Here is an 18,509-nt window from a genome sequence, read left to right as displayed (position 1 = left end):
ATGGGCCCTTAATGAGTAATTAAAAGATCAAATAGATCATTGTGATGCATAATAATGCATTTTGAACCATTTCTGATGTTAATTAGTAGCTAGAAATCGAATAAGTAACCAGGGAATCGAATAAGTAATCAGGATATCGAATCAGTAATGGGCCCTTAATGACTAATTAAAAGGTCAAATAGATCATTGTGATGCATGATAATGCATTTTGAACCATTTCTGATGTTATTTAGTAGCAAGAAATCGAATAAGTAATCAGGGAATCGAATAAGTAATGGGCCCTTAATGAGTAATTAAAAGATCAAATAGATCATTGTGATGCTTAATAATGCATTTTGAACCATTTCTGATGTTAATTAGTAGCTAGAAATCGAATAAGTAACCAGGGAATCGAATAAGTAATCAGGATATCGAATCAGTAATGGGCCCTTAATGACTAATTAAAAGGTCAAATAGATCATTGTGATGCATGATAATGCATTTTGAACCATTTCTGATGTTAATTAGTAGCTAGAAATCGAATAAGTAATCAGGGAATCGAATAAGTAATGGGCCCTTAATGAGTAATTAAAAGGTAAAAATAGATCCTTGTGATGCATAATGATGCATTTTGAACCATTGCTGATGTTATTTAGAAGCTAGAAATCGAATAAGTAATCAGGGAATCGAATAAGTAATCAGGGAATCAAATAAGTAATGAGTGATTCGAATAAGTAATGGGTCCTTAATGAGTAAATAAAAGGTAAAAATAGATCCTTGTGATGCATAATGATGCATTTTGAACCATTGCTGATGTTATTTAGTAGCTAGAAATCGAATAAGTAATCAGGGAATCGAATAAGTAATCAGGGAATCAAATAAGTAATGAGTGATTCGAATAAGTAATGGGCCCTTAATGAGTAATTAAAAGGTAAAATAGATCATTGTGATGCATAATAATGCATTTTGAACCATTTCTGATGTTAATTAGTAGCTAGAAATCGAATAAGTAACCAGGGAATCGAACAAGTAATCAGGATATCGAATAAGTAACGGGCCCTTAATGCGTAATTAAAAGGTCAAATAGATAATGTTGATGCATAACAATGCATTTTGAACCATTTCTGATGTTAATTAGTAGCTAGAAATCGAATAAGTAACCAGGGAATCGAATAAGTAATCAAGGAATCGAATAAGTAATGAGGGATTCGAATAAGTAATGGGCCCTTAATGAGTAATTAAAAGGTAAAATAGATCATTGTGATGCATAATAATGCATTTTGAACCATTTCTGATGTTAATTAGTAGCTAGAAATCGAATAAGTAATCAGGGAATCGAATAAGTAATCAGGGAATCGAATAAGTAATGAGGGATTCGAATAAGTAATGGGCCCTTAATGAGTAATTAAAAGGTAAAATAGATCATTGTGATGCATGATAATGCATTTTGAACCATTTCTGATGTTAATTAGTAGCTAGAAATCGAATAAGTAATCAGGGAATCGAATAAGTAATCAGGGAATCGAATAAGTAATGGAATAAGGAACTGGGAACTAGGAATCAACTTCACGGAGGTATTAAAATATGGTCGAGGATAGTTAGGTCTATATAGATGTTAGGGTTTTGCAGACAATCAACTGCCAGATATTGTGGGTATTCTAGCGGGCATAATGAAATTGGTTGCAAAGCTCTGGCATATCTTTATAGGCCATAGATTCCAACACGAAGATATTTTGCTGTTTAAATACATTTTCTTTGGAATTGTAGCTCAATATTGTTTGTTCACTATTTTTCGTAAAAGTAAATTTTGACACATCCCAAGTTATTATTAACAGTTATATATATGCCCACATATTTCAAAATTCTTAACGTACTTACGTTTTCGGAATTCATTAATACAATTTATACTATGCAACGTTTGAAAAATTACGTTGCTAGTACATTGGCAAACGTTCACAGCGATCACGCCTACAGCGGATTTATGGTTATAACGTAGTCATTTTTATTTCCCTTCAAAGTTTCTATAACATGTATTTAATGTGTGTATAACGAACTTTGGTCATAACTAGGTGATTTCGTTGGTCCCCCAATGTTCGTTATAACTGTGTTTTACTGCAATAAATTATTAGATCATTAGTGTCAAGCAAATAATAGAGAAAAAAAATTCTATAATCTTTCAAAATATAATTATGTTTGAGGTAATCTCAGCGGTATTTTTGTTATCATAAGTTAATCATTTGTCATTTAATTAAGCATTGATTGCCTTTGTAAGACTTTATTTTGTTTGAAGGGTTTACTGGGTTACACTGCAGCGAAAATATGGACGACTGTTTGAATGTTACTTGTCTAAACGGCGGAAGTTGTATTGACGGGAATAACTCTTACACGTGCGCTTGCGCAAAGTCTTATTCTGGACGTCACTGTGAAGTTGATATGGATACATGCAGAAGCAGCCCATGTTCTAATAATGGTAGCTGCATAAACAGTAATGATAGGTTTTCGTGCGCATGCCTAAGTGGATGGACCGGAAGAGTATGTGAAGTAAACATAGATGACTGCTCATCTGTTGCATGTTTGAATAATGGCACATGTATGGACCAGATAGGATCATTTGCCTGTCTATGTGAGACACGTTTTACAGGGACATTATGTGAAACTTATATTAATAGACATGATTTAACCTCAGATACTCCAACAACTTCAAATAAACATGATTTAACCTCAAATACTCCAACAACTACAAATAAACATGATGTAACCTCAAATACTCCAACAACTACAAATAAACATGATTTAACCTCAAATACTCCAACAACTACAAATAAACATGATTTAACCTCAAATACTCCAACAACTACAAATAAACATGATGTAACCTCAACCACTCCCACAACTACAAATCGACATGACGTAATATCAACCGCTCCCACATCTATAAATACACATGATGAAACTTCAACAACTCCCACAACTACAAATAAACATGATTTAACCTCAAATACTCCAACAACTACAAATAAACATGATTTAACCTCAAATACTCCCACAACTACAAATAAACATGATTTAACCTCAAATACTCCCACAACTACAAATAAACATGATGTAACCTCAGCCACTCCCACAACTACAAATCGACATGACGTAATATCAACCGCTCCCACATCTATAAATACACATGATGTAACTTCAACCACTCCAACAACAACAAATAAACATGATTTAACCTCAACCACCTCAATAACTACAAATAAACATGACGTAGCCTCAACAACTCCCACATCTACAAATACACATAACGTAACATTAAACACTCCAACAACTACAAACAGACATGAAATAACCTCAACCACTTTCACAGCTACAAATAGACATGACATAACCTTAACCACTCCAACAACAACAAGTAGACATGACGTAACATCAACCACTCCAACAACAACAAGTAGACATGACGTAACATCAACCACTCCAAAAACAATAAGTAGACATGACGTAACATCAACCACTCCAAAAACAACAAGTAGACATGACGTAACATCAACCACTCCAAAAACAACAAGTAGACATGACGTAACATCAACCACTCCAAAAACAACAAGTAGACATGAAGTAACATCAACCACTCCAAAAACAATAAGTAGACATGAAGTAACATCAACCACTCCAAAAACAACAAGTAGACATGACGTAACATCAACCACTCCAAAAACAACAAATAGACATGAAGTAACATCAACCACTCCAAAAACAACAAGTAGACATGACGTAACATCAACCACTTCCACCTCAACGACAGGTGTGTATAATTGACTTGAACATTTGATTTCATTAACCTAAATGAAAAGAAATTAATAGCATGCGGAATGTTTTCAATCATACTTTGTCGAAACATCAAAGCAAATATAGCATGCACAAATAGATTATCGTGCTGAAAGCCCTAAACAATCGTTCACTTACATGAAAAAATAAGTTGCATATGTCAAATTGATATGTTTAAACCGAATTCATGAAAACGCTTGTAACATATTGTACATATTTTAATTATGCTATCTTGATATTTAATTATTTGATTGATATGTAAACATATTTCGTTATTTACAGATTAAATGCAAAACCTCCAACAATCAGTCTTATCATAGTTAATTTTATGTTCAACTGTTGTTCAGTGTATTCATGTTGTAGGTGGCTCAACGTTTACGTCCATTCAGTTGAACTTTGCCGGAATCATTGACCAGAAGTCACTTCCCAAAGTCTATAATGCTATGTCGACAATCCTATCCTCAAGTCTATGTTCTGGTTCCAAAGTGGACGTGAAGGCACAGACAACGATCAGAAAGGATGAAGGGTAAGCAAAGGATGTATCAAAGCTATGACTTAATATAATGTATTGAAAATCATTTAACATTATTGTGATGTTTTGCGGTGCCAGTAGTTTCTATGGAGCAGTTCTGAGTAACGTGATTATTTTAAATCGAACACTTTCAAGGATAAGTATTTTGCCAATGCTCACTTTTTTTCTGATTGAATCGTTCATATATTATGCTAATTGCGTCTTTATACAAACGGATATTGATATTTGCAACAACATCTTTTCAGAACTATATATTAATGATGGCTACATTTTAGTTTCACTTAATGACAATTGATTTAAACTATAATAAAATGTAGTTCTTAATTCATACACAAAAAGTAACTGTATTCGGATAATTTGTATATGTTAGCGGCGGCAACCTTGTGTGTGTAATTCTTATGGTACGCCGTCACATTGCTTGCGGTATCAGTATTTGTCCGAGTATGAAATTTTCTTTTTCACATTAATTGATAACAGAAGCCAACAATCAACTCTAAAATTATCCGTCTCGTGTGGCGGCAAAGCTCTTAGCACCAGCGACATCTACGCAGAGGTGTACAAAGCTCCAGAAACCGTATTTCCTCTGCCACTGATAAATACTTCACGGCATACAACCACTCCACCGAAAAAACAATCCGATGTAAGTGGTCTTCATTTTCAAAATCTTTATGTAAATTACATTATGTATAGTGGTAATCGTGATTAACAAGTCATGCAAACTTTTCTAATATAGATAGATAGTAAGATAACCTTAAACATATGTACACTAGTAATTGATTATATAAACATGCGTATGCTAGGTCACGTTTATCTTGCAAGTATTGATGACGTGACGTCATTGTCTTGCACGTGTGAATTTTATTTCCCTAACGCTGTATATTAGAACTATATGTCAGAATGTGTGTATGATTAACTAAATTACATTATACATGAATATATGTTCTTCTGTGAAGATAAACTATCCTTGTAAATGGATGCAAAGGTTACTTTGATTTGAAATTACAAATCACGTTACAGGATTGGTTAGAAAGTAACTGGAAAATCCTACTAGGAGCTTCTTTAGGTGTCACTCTTATTCTGGTCATCGTTGTTGCCATACAGCTTGGGAAACGGTAGGTACCACTTAGTTACACAATTTTATGTCTATGACATTTTGTGTCATGTCCTGAGTATTTTAAATTTAAAAAGGAACAAAACTGGTATCATCGGTAAAATTCGTGCACTTACATTCTATCTTCCTCTCTTCATGAATATGGCTTATTGCCTAATCTATCAACGAGCGAATTCTTGGCACTGTCACTTTATTCTTTTAGCAAATATGCGGCAATTACGCCTACAAAATGGCGAATGCAATTCAACTTTTGTGTTTTTGAAGGTCCAAACGACGCTATGTTGAACAACCACAAGAGATGGAAGAAAGATGTGACAATGTACATAGCAACCCGATGTACACGGAGTCAGATTATGTTGTGAAACTACGTGAATTCGAATACGACGCATGAGAACAAACGATGAAATACCAATGAAATGATTAAAGCATACATGAAATATTTGAATGAAGAAGATAAAATAACAAAAAACATGGAAATAAACGAAAGAGAAGGATACTTTATTTCAAATTATACACCATAGGTATCTTCTATATCATCTGTGGTGTTTTATGTTACTTTAAATTTAACGTACATATATCCTAACAATCTTATTCGGGATACCTCAGAATGACCCATATGGTTAGCCAATCAGCTTGTCTCCTTTGAAATCCTGGGTGTGATTGAATCTCTCGGCCGTATAAACGGCAACTAGATATACATATAGTACGTCCCGAGATGTTTCTCTTGTTGGCAAGGGGTCATGCTGAGGTGACCCTGAACGGGGTGTTGTTAGATCTTGTATTGGAGCGTGTAATAGAGTGTCGTAGTGGAGTGGAATTACAAGTCTAATTTTGATTAGATTGATATTATATGGACAAATATGCCATTAATATGATCAATGAGTATTTCAGCATGATAGAAACTTGTTCATTTCCTTTATATTTTACTCTAGTCATTTTCCTCTGTTTTATATGTAAATATAAACATTAAATGTTAAATTAATGATAGAATACAACCATATAACCTTTGTCTCAAGTTTTATTCTTGAAAATGAACCTTACATTAATAATTATGGATTGACTTGAATATGTATTTTATGATTTACATACATATCTCAAAACGTGAGTGTACATCTAAATGACATGAAATATATCCCGATTAATTATTATAATTCGATCTATTATTATACACAATCTTTACTTTTTCATAGAGGATTTTAGTACACCGCTTCATCAGTCAATCAAAAGTGATGTTACAAACACCAACTCCTATCTATATCACATAATTAAAGCAAAAGAAACTCTGTTTACAAGCAAACGTACAATTGCATTATATTGCAATCCCATATAATCATTTTCCCTTGTTTGTATGCGAAATTGTCATCCATTTAAACGTGATATTGTATTGTAAAATATTATATTACAGGTAATGATGTCAACTTCAATGTGTAACTTAATCAGCTTTAGCCTATATATTTAAAAACTTTATGAAAAATTAGTTTCATTCAAGCATTCATGTCATTATTCTTTTTAATATCATAAGGTATGGAAAATATGCTTATAATTAATGTTTGAGACTACTTGTAAAAATAATTATTTTGCATGGGCTATGTTTACAAATAAGTATTCAACATCACTGTCGCTATAGTAATATCACAATAACGTCAAGTTTATTGGATATGTAAACATAGATGACTGTTCATCTGTTGCATGTTTGTATAATGGCACATGTATGGACTAGATAGGATCATTTGCCTGTCAATGTGAAACAAGTTTTACTGGGGGATTATGTGAAACTTACATTAATAGACATAATTAACCTCACATTAAATAAGAATAGACAGTCAGAATGTTAGATTAAGTATAAAAGAAAAAAAGGATAATAATAATGAAATCTCCGTAAGCAAGATGTATGTTTTTCTGTTGCACTTATAATCTACTAACATTTTTTTATTTGAAATTTGATGTCTGCTGCTGTCTTGAAATTGTACCTTTCTTGCTTGAACTTAACTGAAAATACATAGATGGTTAGCGTCATGAATACAATGTGTGAGCTATAAGCTTAAAATAGAAGATCTGTTTTCTCTCCGGATTATTAAGGCGAACAGACATAGATTGATTATGAAATGAAATGAGGTACACAGGTGATTTTCTTTCACTAGATATTGCTATATGTTTAACAACTAATGATGATCAGATTTCATTTCATTTAATGATCGCGAGTTGTTGTATAATCAGTGTGTTAAATATTATAGTATACCACCTACGTTTTTAAACACACTAAAAACACGCATTTTGTTTTATCGCATCTGATAACATAACCTTAGATTCCCTTCAACATTAAATCATTTGTGGAGAAAAATATTCATAAACAGTACGAAAAAAATTAGCTGCATCAATATCAATTTGATATTTAAATTTTGATAATGGATGCACATCGACCAACATGATATGATGCCATCGAGTAAAACATTTACCCTAATCCATATGAATATAATGATATAGATAACCAAGGAAATAATTGTGAAATCGGACGTTATGAAAATAAATGGGTATCGTGATAATAACACAAAGGGCATTGTTTACTATCAACTGTTTGCGATAACCCAGAATTATCTATTATAAATTGCCCTACTTACCGCCCAGCACATCATCAGGTACTAGGTACAAATACTTACGGCTAACCTTATTGTAAACAATAAACAGATACGTCGATATGTCATGTAGCTGTATTAAACTGATTCGGATAATTGATAGTTTGGTTCAGTACATTAGTGTGCCTGTTTTTCGGAATTAGCGTTCCGGCGTTGTGTATAAGATTAGAATGATGTTGGATGCGGAATAAACAAGAAAGTAATCATCCAGAGAGACTGGGTTGATTTTAAATGAAATTAAATGTATATGATGTTGCTTCATCCTCACACCAATACAGGTTTCCAGTATTTGTTTTTCCCCACTAAGCTGTTTCATGTATATACATAATTATTACTGTGAATGAAAAAGGTCGGACATAAAAATACCGAAAATGGATTTCTTCAATTGTATATCCAATACGAAAAAAGCATAATTGAATCAAATCAAATTTTAAAATGAATTGTATTGAAAATGGTGTCAATGTGGTGTTTAAGAACGCCTAAAGTTAACAACAAGTGCCGAAAGAAATGTTTAATTTATAAGCTACATAAGGATCTTTGCTTATAAAGAGGGAGAAAGAGAATCGATAATATGTTAATTAAAAAGTCCGAGTAAAAGTAGTAAAACTGAGCCAATTTCTTCATAATCCAATATCGTTGTCTGATAAGAGGGGTTCGACATTCCTAAAATAACTGACTATTCAGAGGACAAATTGTTTACAAAGGGACGCCCGATAAGCCAAAGAAGAACCCAACAATCGTGGTAATGTAAGGGAAAGAACAAATAGAAACTAATTCTTACAAAATTCTACCAGATCTTAAATTTGATCAAATTATAAAGCTAATGGCTTTTGCTGTGGATTTTTTGAATTGATGACCACAATGACGTATGTATATTAATATTTACGGTATGGTACACAGGATTTAATATCAAATAATACTACCAGGCAATGATTTAAAGATGCTCCACCGCCGATAGAGCATAAATGATATTCATCATTTGAACAATAATTGGTGTTTGATCGTGTATCTATATGTATAATTAACACAAAAATAATAGAAAATGATATATTTTGTTTTTGGTGCATGTGCAATCAGCACTTCATTCCATATAGGATATAGTGATACGTATTTTTTTCGGGATGCACTAAATTATCTTTCATATTTTCAACTTGAAGTATAATTAGAAGCTCAAACTTTTCAATGGTGGTAATGGTGTAAAGTAAGTAACTTTTGTAACTGAAAAAAACCAACTTAATCGTCTGCTCCTGTTTTTGATAGGGAAAAATACTATTTGTCAGCGGTGGAGCATTAACAAAATTTAACAAATTTATTTGTAATTGTATTTATATATTTATAACCTCAAAATTAAGTGCAAACACTCATTTTGTAATAACGAGTTTTTGTATTTTTTTGTAATAACCTTAATAATGGTTTCAAAAGAGGCCCGCGACCTTTTAACCTTGACCTGCGATTCTTCAACAATAAGTGGAAGTAGAAGGTCATTTCAAGCTACTATGGTCTTATGAAGGGTTCTTTTAAATAAAGTCTTAAGTAAATCTGTACACATTGCCCAGATAAATAAGTTTATACATTTCGTTTGAAGAAGGTACAAACGTACAAAATTACCTCAACTATTAGCACTAAACAATTAACATATTTTCAGCCCAAGATCAATGCCACCTTGTACAGATAATGATAGAAATTTCTCTTAGAAATACAACATAAGTTGATCTTCTAATACAATCTCTGGATTAGTCTTTGCATCTGGTTCAAGGTCATTTACATTTTGTTCACTTCGCTGTCCAATTTAATTGGAAATCCTACCAAAAGGTCATTGTCTCATATATTTGAACACTTGCTGTATGGTGGCAAATCTTTATTCAGACACACAGTCTTTATGAATGCAAGACTGTGGTAAGAGAATACAATATACCCCTGTTGGTCTCGAAATACCTTCTTGCTCATGCATGTATGAACTAATCCAAGTACACAATATGTCCAAATTCATTGATCTTTAGATGTTGGCATCCAAATATATATCACATATAAAGATACCTAAGAACAAAGTATGTTCAAATTCATTGATCTTTAGATGTTACCATCCAAACATCGATGTATTAATCCTAGAACACTGTCTGTCCGAATGTTTTGATGTTTAATTAAAACATAAATATATAGATACATAAATTTAGCTAACGTTCTATTTGCTTTTTACAATCGATCCGGCAAACAATCCAGTTAAGGCACAACAAAATGCATCGTCTGTTGAAATAGTATATTTCGTCAAGTGAACTTTATCTTTAAGCGTATATAATATTTCATTATGTGCGTATAAGTTAATAATGATATTATTGTATATATTAGCGGTTTTACACTATTAAAAATAGTTTTATTCATTGCTTAAAAAGGTCATCGATGCATATTACAGATGTTGTTTCATCGAAATGTTAAGTCAATGAGAGTATATAAGAGTGCATAATGTAATTGTTCATTTAAATATTTTCCTTTTTACTTTACTGATGTCGCTACTGCAGAGGAAATGCAATGACGAGCGCCATCTAACAAACAGTATTTGACCGGAAATAAAGGAGGCTTGATCCGAGGCCAGAAAAGCAATAGCTTGTGCTATGTCCTGTGGTATCCCTACTCGACCCAAAGGATGCTTCGTTTTTTGGACCTCCAAAAACTATGAAAAAATAATAAAAAATTAATTAAAAAAAATAATCAAACACAAGATATCTTAAGCAAGCTCAGTTTCCATTTATTTTATTAAATCGTATAAATTTTCTATTTATTTTATTCATTAATATGTTGGTGACAGCTTTAATGTGAAATTACATTGTATACAGAAAGGCCAATAATTGCCTTTATGAAACACTCCTGGCTATACCTCGCTAGATTCCTTCTTCTAGCTCAGCTCGGCGAGAGGTTTTCCGTGCTTACTTTTATAACAATATTTGTTTCATTTGTCTTTTTGTATCTTCTGCTGTTAATTCTGTATCATGTGATCGTGTATGTTTTATGTGTGTTTTGATAGGATTACTTCTTCACTATATCCTAAATGAAATATTCCTAATAAACCGGTGTCGGGATTGTCAGATTAGTTGTTTCTTTGACACACAAATTTTACTTTTGGGATAATAATAAGCTGATTTCTGAGTCTATTTCGTATATTTTGTAGGCTAATGTATATGTTTATTGTGTTATACCTTTTGGTAATCCTCTTCTCTCTTATAAGCAGAGTCTTCCCGGCGAGCTATCATACTAATTACTGTACCAGGGCTGAAACAAGCCAAAATCAATTAAAAAATAAATATAGAATGTTCAGATAAATAAGTCGTAAAATGTTCAATAAAAATGAACTAATTAATGTATTAAAAATGAACTACTTAAATGATTAAAATAGAAAATATTAACTTATAAATGTACGAAAAATGAACATATTAAAATACTAAGTACAAAAATGAACTAATTAATATACTAAGTGTAAAAATGAACTAATTAATATACTAAGTATAAAAATGAACTAATTAATATACTAAGAGTAAAAATGAACTAATTTATATCAAACAGAACTAATTAATATACAAAGTATAAAAATGAGCTAATTTATATGAACTAATCAATATATAAAATTTGAACTAATTAAAATATATTGCAATGATATAAAAGAGATATGAAATAACTATACATACTGGATCAAATTTATATTATTTGATATATATAACTGTACAAACTACTTGTCGCAATCATGCTCAATAACACCAATTAATTAACTTGCAAACCAAAACATACATAAATTATACATTGAACACAATACTCAGTATATTTTAAATGTGATTAATTTGATGATGGTTTTCTATGGTAACAGTTCGTAATAACATATAGAGATTGCAGCCTGGCAATATATACGTACTTGATTGCATTCACTCGAACACCAAACGGAGCCAGTTCTAGAAAGAAGATAATACTTATAACATTTACAAATTGTTATTTTGAAAGGAAGGTATTGCTAGTGCCGTGAAGTACCAATTTAAAATATTATTTAAGTATTTTGTGAAAATAACTGACATTAGACACGGAATGCTTTAGGACCACATAGTCAAAACATTTTCACCGGCATTCAAGCAATTATTATAGCTTATTCGGTCTGTGATCAAATGCCAAACTAACAAGAAGAATTACCTAAAAGCATGATCCAATATGGCAGCATCAATTCATATTTATTTCACATTTATCTGTCAAAGCAATTGCAATTTTCTATATTCAATCTGCGTGTCATCAACAAGAAAGGGAAAGTTCACGAAGTTTTACATGATAGAATATATATTTAATGTGTATGGCTTTCTACAGATGAATATATGCTTACCCAATGCCAGGCATTCTGTAAAAGAGTCCATGGCCGCCTTACTCATACAATAGGCCGTCACACCTGACATCTAGTGGTGAGTTTTTCATAAAAATTAAGGCAAACTTCTATTTATGTCAACATTACAGCTAAAGCACAGAAAGTGATACAAATAACGATCTTTTTAGAAAAAAAGACTGATTAATTGTTTTTGTCATTAATAGTGGTTAGAATATCGAATGAATTAAAGTATGCGCTTATGTTATTCGGGCTACATAAATGTTTCTGCAAATCAATTGCCTTTTGCGGATACTCCCTTTCAAAATGGTCCAAATTTTGCAAAATTGAACATTCACGGATTTCAAAATAGAAAGGAAGTCTCCATCAATATAATGTAAATCGTGTTGATATTAATTCGCAAACTTATCTGGATAGTGAAATTGAAATTTTGGAAAGTGATTGTACCCAAAAGAAAGTCAGTCTGAAGTACATGTATACAAATATACTTACAGACATATACTTGAAACGTTGACAATGTTTCCTTAAACAGTAAATGAATAAATAAATGGTTTAATAATAGGTCATAATGACCCTTACATACATCATTAAAGACCCTCTACCTTTCCGACACAAAAAAAGTTTCTTATATTAATTAAAGGGTCAATTGAATGAGGCTAATTCTGTTACATAACCACGAAGCAAAATATGACATAAATATATTGTTCTATATTCCTTATGAAACATATAACAAGAAATATTGACAAATTTCACGACATTGCTAAGTTTTTTGATTGATACCGTTGGAGATTCCAAATTATTGATCAATAACGATTAAGCAGGTACAACATATACGCTGTACCCATTACCAGAAGCCAAAATCACGCACGATAAACAAATGCAATACATAACCACTGGGGAGTTGATCAAATATCTTTAGACATAAACATGCATCTAATAATAAGGTAAACACACAATTGTAAGAGAGATTTGAGTAGTTCTAGACAAAAAAATCTTTACTACACTAGCAAGAGCCAGGGTTCGTGCATACAAATTCATTCCGGCCACTATTTTTAATGGCGAACGTAAACGAGTGTTGAACATTTCGGGTTTTTCTGGCATATAACAATAAAACAAACAAAATTAATTTCTATTAAAACTGGTTTATTTCCGAAATATGATTCAAGATTTAAAATGTACTGCTAAGAATTGGAAATTTCCCGTTTAATAACACAAGTAAAAAAATATAATCAATTACCACTAAGATAAGTTTACAAACAAACACCAAACAATAGCAGCGGTTTTCCGGCGTATTCTAATTTAAAAAACAGTGAAGATTACATCGGCAGATATGGCGTCTATGTGGCGCAGTTGATCAGCCACACTTAACATTTCATTTATACTAAACAGAAGATGAAGATTAAGTACAGTATTAAACGAAAAGGTATACACAAATTAAAAAGGCAACCAGAGCCACAGAAAATTATACAATGATAGTCGTTTTATTACTAATTAAAAAAAAAATTATAATTAGAAAAATAAAAAATAATTATTTAATAATATATTAATTTAAATCCCCCATTTAGGAAAATTATAGAAGGCCGCTTCGGAAAGGCATTGGGTTTTTAACCGGTAAAATATTATGATGTAACGTGACTGAATGAGTGAATGTGAATACGAATTGCAATGATATGACTAAATTACAAATATTAAAATATTTTTTACAAAATCGATCGACATGTCAATCAGATAATAGAAATATCTGTTTCCTGTAGATAGTTATGCAAACTGATTTGATATTTCCACAAAGGTTAAAAACATATAATGCTTTAAAATTGTACTTTGGATAATTTCTGTCATTTACTGCAATACAATTTAATGAGACACTTTAAGCAAAAAAACAATAAAAAGCATAAAGTTAATATTAAAACTATGATCTGACAAATCGCTTGTAAGTGATAATGAACTACCTTTGGTTTCCTTCAGGTAAGGAATGGCTGCCTGCGTGAGGAAGAACTGTGACCTTGTATTGACATTCATCATCTCGTCATACTGTTCTGGGGTAGTGTCTGTGGCCGAGGAATAGGTTATAGCTCCAGCATTGTTTACCTTTAATGAACACAACATAATATTTTTTTCAATAGGTTTTTGATATTCTGAATAAAATCAAGGAAGAAACCTTTTGGCAAACCAGTAGAATGATATGTGTTTCAACGCAATTACAACTTTATACGTACTAATACATCGAGTCGTCCGAACGTTTCAATAGTATGGCTAAGTATTCTCGTCCTATCTGCCTCCGATGTGATTTCTCCCGGTACATGGGTAATCTAGAAAACAAAGCGAAGCAAAAATGAGCTTATGCATTTCAGATGTAATAATATGCATTAAAGACCAATCATACCGATGAACTAAAGGACCCAGTACAAAATCATTGTAATATTACATCTATACTTCGTGTGTAATTTGTCCTGATGCTTGTTTTTCCTGTACTAGAGATTTGCTATAATCTTTTGATGTAGCACGATTGCGGAGGTAACGGTTGAGCTAGGGTCTTAGTGATAGAGTGAGACAGTGGAGGCGTGGGAGTGAGTGTAGAATAGAGAAGATGGGATAAATAACTAAACTAGAAATATGTCAGACATAAAGTGCTCGCTAACTACTATCTAAAACCTAATTATCGGTATAATATGCATCTATAAGGCCTTGTTCAGAGATATTCTGCACGTATATAAATGTAACATACTTGATAAATAACCCGTAGATATATACCCAAAAGCCTATATGAAATATCATCCTCGGCAACAATTGTACGTAGCACTATCGGCCGTTCATTATCATTAGGACTATTGCAAGGAGATGGTGTACGTCCTTGATGTATTGTAATAAATACTTTCCTTTACTCCATCAGAACTTTAAATGTGAAATTACTTTGAACTTTGTTAATTGTGTTATTTGTTACACACATGTAGAAGTTTGTTTATAATTTTTGATTTTGAAAACAATTTTCGTTGTTCAAAATAGTCATCCGCTACAACACTCTCTGTGAACGTGGTGACTTATAATTACATGTACCTGTGCCATGCTTTAATGATGGCTTTCTGGGGTACAACCGATCTAGAGCTCAGGAATCCACACTGATTTTGTATAATTTTATTCTGTTTCTCTTACGCATGACTGGGTAATTTTATAAATATTTATTAAAACCGCAGCCAATGCGGTCTATGTTCACGGGTTAGTAAGCGATAGTGCATCGTACACCTAGGACATAAAATGATGTGAAATAAATTAAATATAATCTGATGAATAATGTTGTAAATCTCTTTCGACGGTACTAAAAATTATCCGTTTCGTCACTTTTTATTGACTACATAAACCTGATTTGCATTGTATTGTTCCGGAAGTTGCCAAAGTCGATCAGATGCTTAGAATATCGTGACCGATGCTAGAGTTTGTATGATACGCCGCTCGAAGTTAACACAAAACGAATGTGTTTAGCACTGTCTAATGTCACTGTTGTTAATTCATAGTAGAACATCGCCGACAGGTATCTTTTAGTATATGTTTTTAAAAGGTTGGTGTCACAACTAGAAATCTATCAAACCAGAAACATATATGAGACGTTATAAGACATAGTGACTTCCTTTATCGCGTGCGCAATTGGAATATGCGCATAGCGGATGTACACAGACTCCAAACCCCCCGACAAGGAAAATAATAGTCCGATAGTACGCTCGCACTAAAAAACTGTTATTCGTATATGTAGACAATATCTTTAAATCTTCTATCCTCAATGTTGGTGTATAATATGTGATACATGTGTCATTTATTTTATATTTATGATACAAGTATTTTACATTTTGCATATTTTTATTCTTCAAAGTTTATTATCATCGACGAAATACATGTCAATAAAACCACATGTGACTTTGCATTTTGTATTATATAATGTTTGCTTTGACATTTAATGGAAATATGCGAGCAAAAGGCGTGCTTTTGCTGAGCTGAGGTGTACCTACATTGAACAGGAATTCCAACTTAAAGTATTTATTCTAAGCATTGATGTCCCTTTTTAAAATTTCATCGGGTTGATAGAAAGTTTGAAATGACATTGTGTAGTCTCAGTATATATATTTCAATCAGATAGAATTTTCATCCGGAACTTCATTTGCACCGGTTCACTTCACCGACCATAGTTCTAATATCTCTTTCTTTAACTCGTTATTATGTCTTTATCATTACCTTAGATGCGTCTAGTCCCTCGTTTTTACACAGTTCGACGACCTTCTCTAGATTGGTGACATTACGGCCTGTTAGACACAGTCGAGATCCAAGTTTGGAGAAATGGATAGCAGTTCCCTCCCCTATACCGGCACTGGCTCCTAATTACAGTTTAAACAATAATTAGTTCCTGTGAGATATACATATATTGTTTCTATGTACATCACATGTTATTATGTCATATTGATCGCGGCGTTTAAAATCAAGGTCCACTACATTTCCTAAACGACTATTAAATTTCAAAATAGGTATGTGTATGTAAAACGAGATTAGTTTATCAACTATTTTAAATAAATCAATTTTTAATTCTTTAACGCGGATCGTCTTGTGTTTCCCACTGTCGTCCTAATTACCGCGCTGTAGTTGACAAGCACCGCGCCAGGTGGCGAAACAACGAAATGAATCTTCATTCTTAACATATGACTTAATACATATATAATACTTAACTTATAATACGCAATACTTTTTTTTCATTTGTTTGGTGTTGTAACCTGGTCTTTAACCATTGACATGGTTTTTTTCTGTGTTATTATTGTTTTAAGAAACTTTAGTTTAGGATAGGTAATGGGTCTGATGGAACAATTAAAGGGAAATAACTCCGGTACAATGCACTGGCCCTTGCTACTTGATCTATAATTATATTACTCCATCAAACACTATGACTGATACTGTAGACGATGCAGGCATACATGGTCACCTTTTAACCCTGTTTATGTAGAATTGTTTATGTTTGACACTGATAAAGATGTGCATTTTTAGTTTTTAGACCTACCTGTTAAGAACACAACTTAATTTTTAGTTTGAGACCTCCCTGTTATGAGCACACCTTTGTTTTTAGTTTGGGACCTACATGTACCTGTTATGAACACAACTTTGTTTTTAGTTTGAGACCTACCTGTTAATAACACAACTTTATTTTTAGTTTGGGACCTACCTGTTATGAGCACACCTTTGTTTTTAGTTTGAAACCTAACTGTTACGAGCACAACTTTGTTTTTAGTTTGAAAACTACCTGTTATGAGCACAACTTTGTTTTTAGTTTGGGACCTACCTGTTATGAGCACAACTTTGTTCACCAAGCCCTCCATTACTTTATAAGGGCGACACACTGGTTTCCACTGCTTACCTATCACACACGATAACGACGAGACACAGGTGTAACATTTGTATTGTACAGTACACCTGGCCGATATAAGTTTGACTCTGTGTCACATATGTGGCAGGTCAGATGGCTAATCCATACCACACATATGCTATACCGCAGGTATCTCATGAATATACTAGTTTTCATATCTAAGTAATTGCATGAGTGTATTCTTGATAATACATACATTATGGCGTTAATGGAACATAATTTGAATATCCATATGCTTATCAACATTACAGATGAGCAGATGCTTTTTATGTATTCAAAATATTTTACATAAGCTGCATGATTCAAGGTCGGATACACAAACATAATGACACGTATATGCATATAGATGATACTGCAGCCCAAACTCATACCATGGACATAGTAAATAAAAAACCTAAAACGAGGATGCATACTGAGTCACTGAGTAACATGCCAACCACTTATTTTTACTCAATTTTATCGAAATGCTATTTTATTTTATCGAAATATCATTCTGTTAGATCGAACTACTATTTTCGATAAACGAATTGAATTAACATTTCGATCAAACAACATAAATGAAGTGTGTGGTATATCAATCAGTGTGCTCCGTACCAATATCTCTTTAGTGTGATGTGTATGTAGAACTTGTTTCCACTTCACAGAGTAAGTGTAAGTTAAGAGGTGAAGGGTTCATGGTTTTAGATCGC

The 18,509-nt window shown here is 32.5% G+C and overlaps 1 protein-coding gene and 1 pseudogene across 1 annotated transcript; one reads left to right on the top strand and one right to left on the bottom strand.

Annotated features, from left to right (window-relative positions):
* Positions 1-2,276: 2,276 nt before the first annotated feature.
* LOC138336727 (polycystin-1-like protein 3) lies at positions 2,277-6,217 on the top strand. The gene is made up of 5 exons (XM_069286281.1): positions 2,277-3,778; positions 4,165-4,327; positions 4,811-4,973; positions 5,351-5,445; positions 5,709-6,217. The coding sequence occupies exons 1-5, from the start codon at positions 2,299-2,301 to the stop codon at positions 5,833-5,835; spliced, it is 2,028 nt and encodes a 675-aa protein (XP_069142382.1). The 5' UTR covers positions 2,277-2,298; the 3' UTR covers positions 5,836-6,217.
* A 3,703-nt stretch (positions 6,218-9,920) lies between these two features.
* On the bottom strand, positions 9,921-17,773 carry LOC138305019 (uncharacterized oxidoreductase TM_0325-like; annotated as a pseudogene).
* Between the last annotated feature and the right edge of the window lie 736 nt (positions 17,774-18,509).

The sequence above is a fragment of the Argopecten irradians genome, chromosome 12, assembly GCF_041381155.1.
Source record: "Argopecten irradians isolate NY chromosome 12, Ai_NY, whole genome shotgun sequence".
In the NCBI taxonomy this organism is placed as follows: Eukaryota; Metazoa; Mollusca; class Bivalvia; order Pectinida; family Pectinidae; genus Argopecten; species Argopecten irradians.
This window is presented reverse-complemented; position numbering and strand designations above follow the sequence as displayed.

Bases quoted from the DNA above. Each gene is read 5' to 3' on its own strand.
- LOC138336727 (XM_069286281.1), top strand. From the start codon at position 2,299: ATGGACGACTGTTTGAATGTTACTTGTCTAAACGGCGGAAGTTGTATT. The intron at 3,779-4,164 runs GTGTGTATAATT...TTCATGTTGTAG, and splicing joins CACTTCCACCTCAACGACAG to GTGGCTCAACGTTTACGTCC. The intron at 5,446-5,708 runs GTAGGTACCACT...GTGTTTTTGAAG, and splicing joins GCCATACAGCTTGGGAAACG to GTCCAAACGACGCTATGTTG.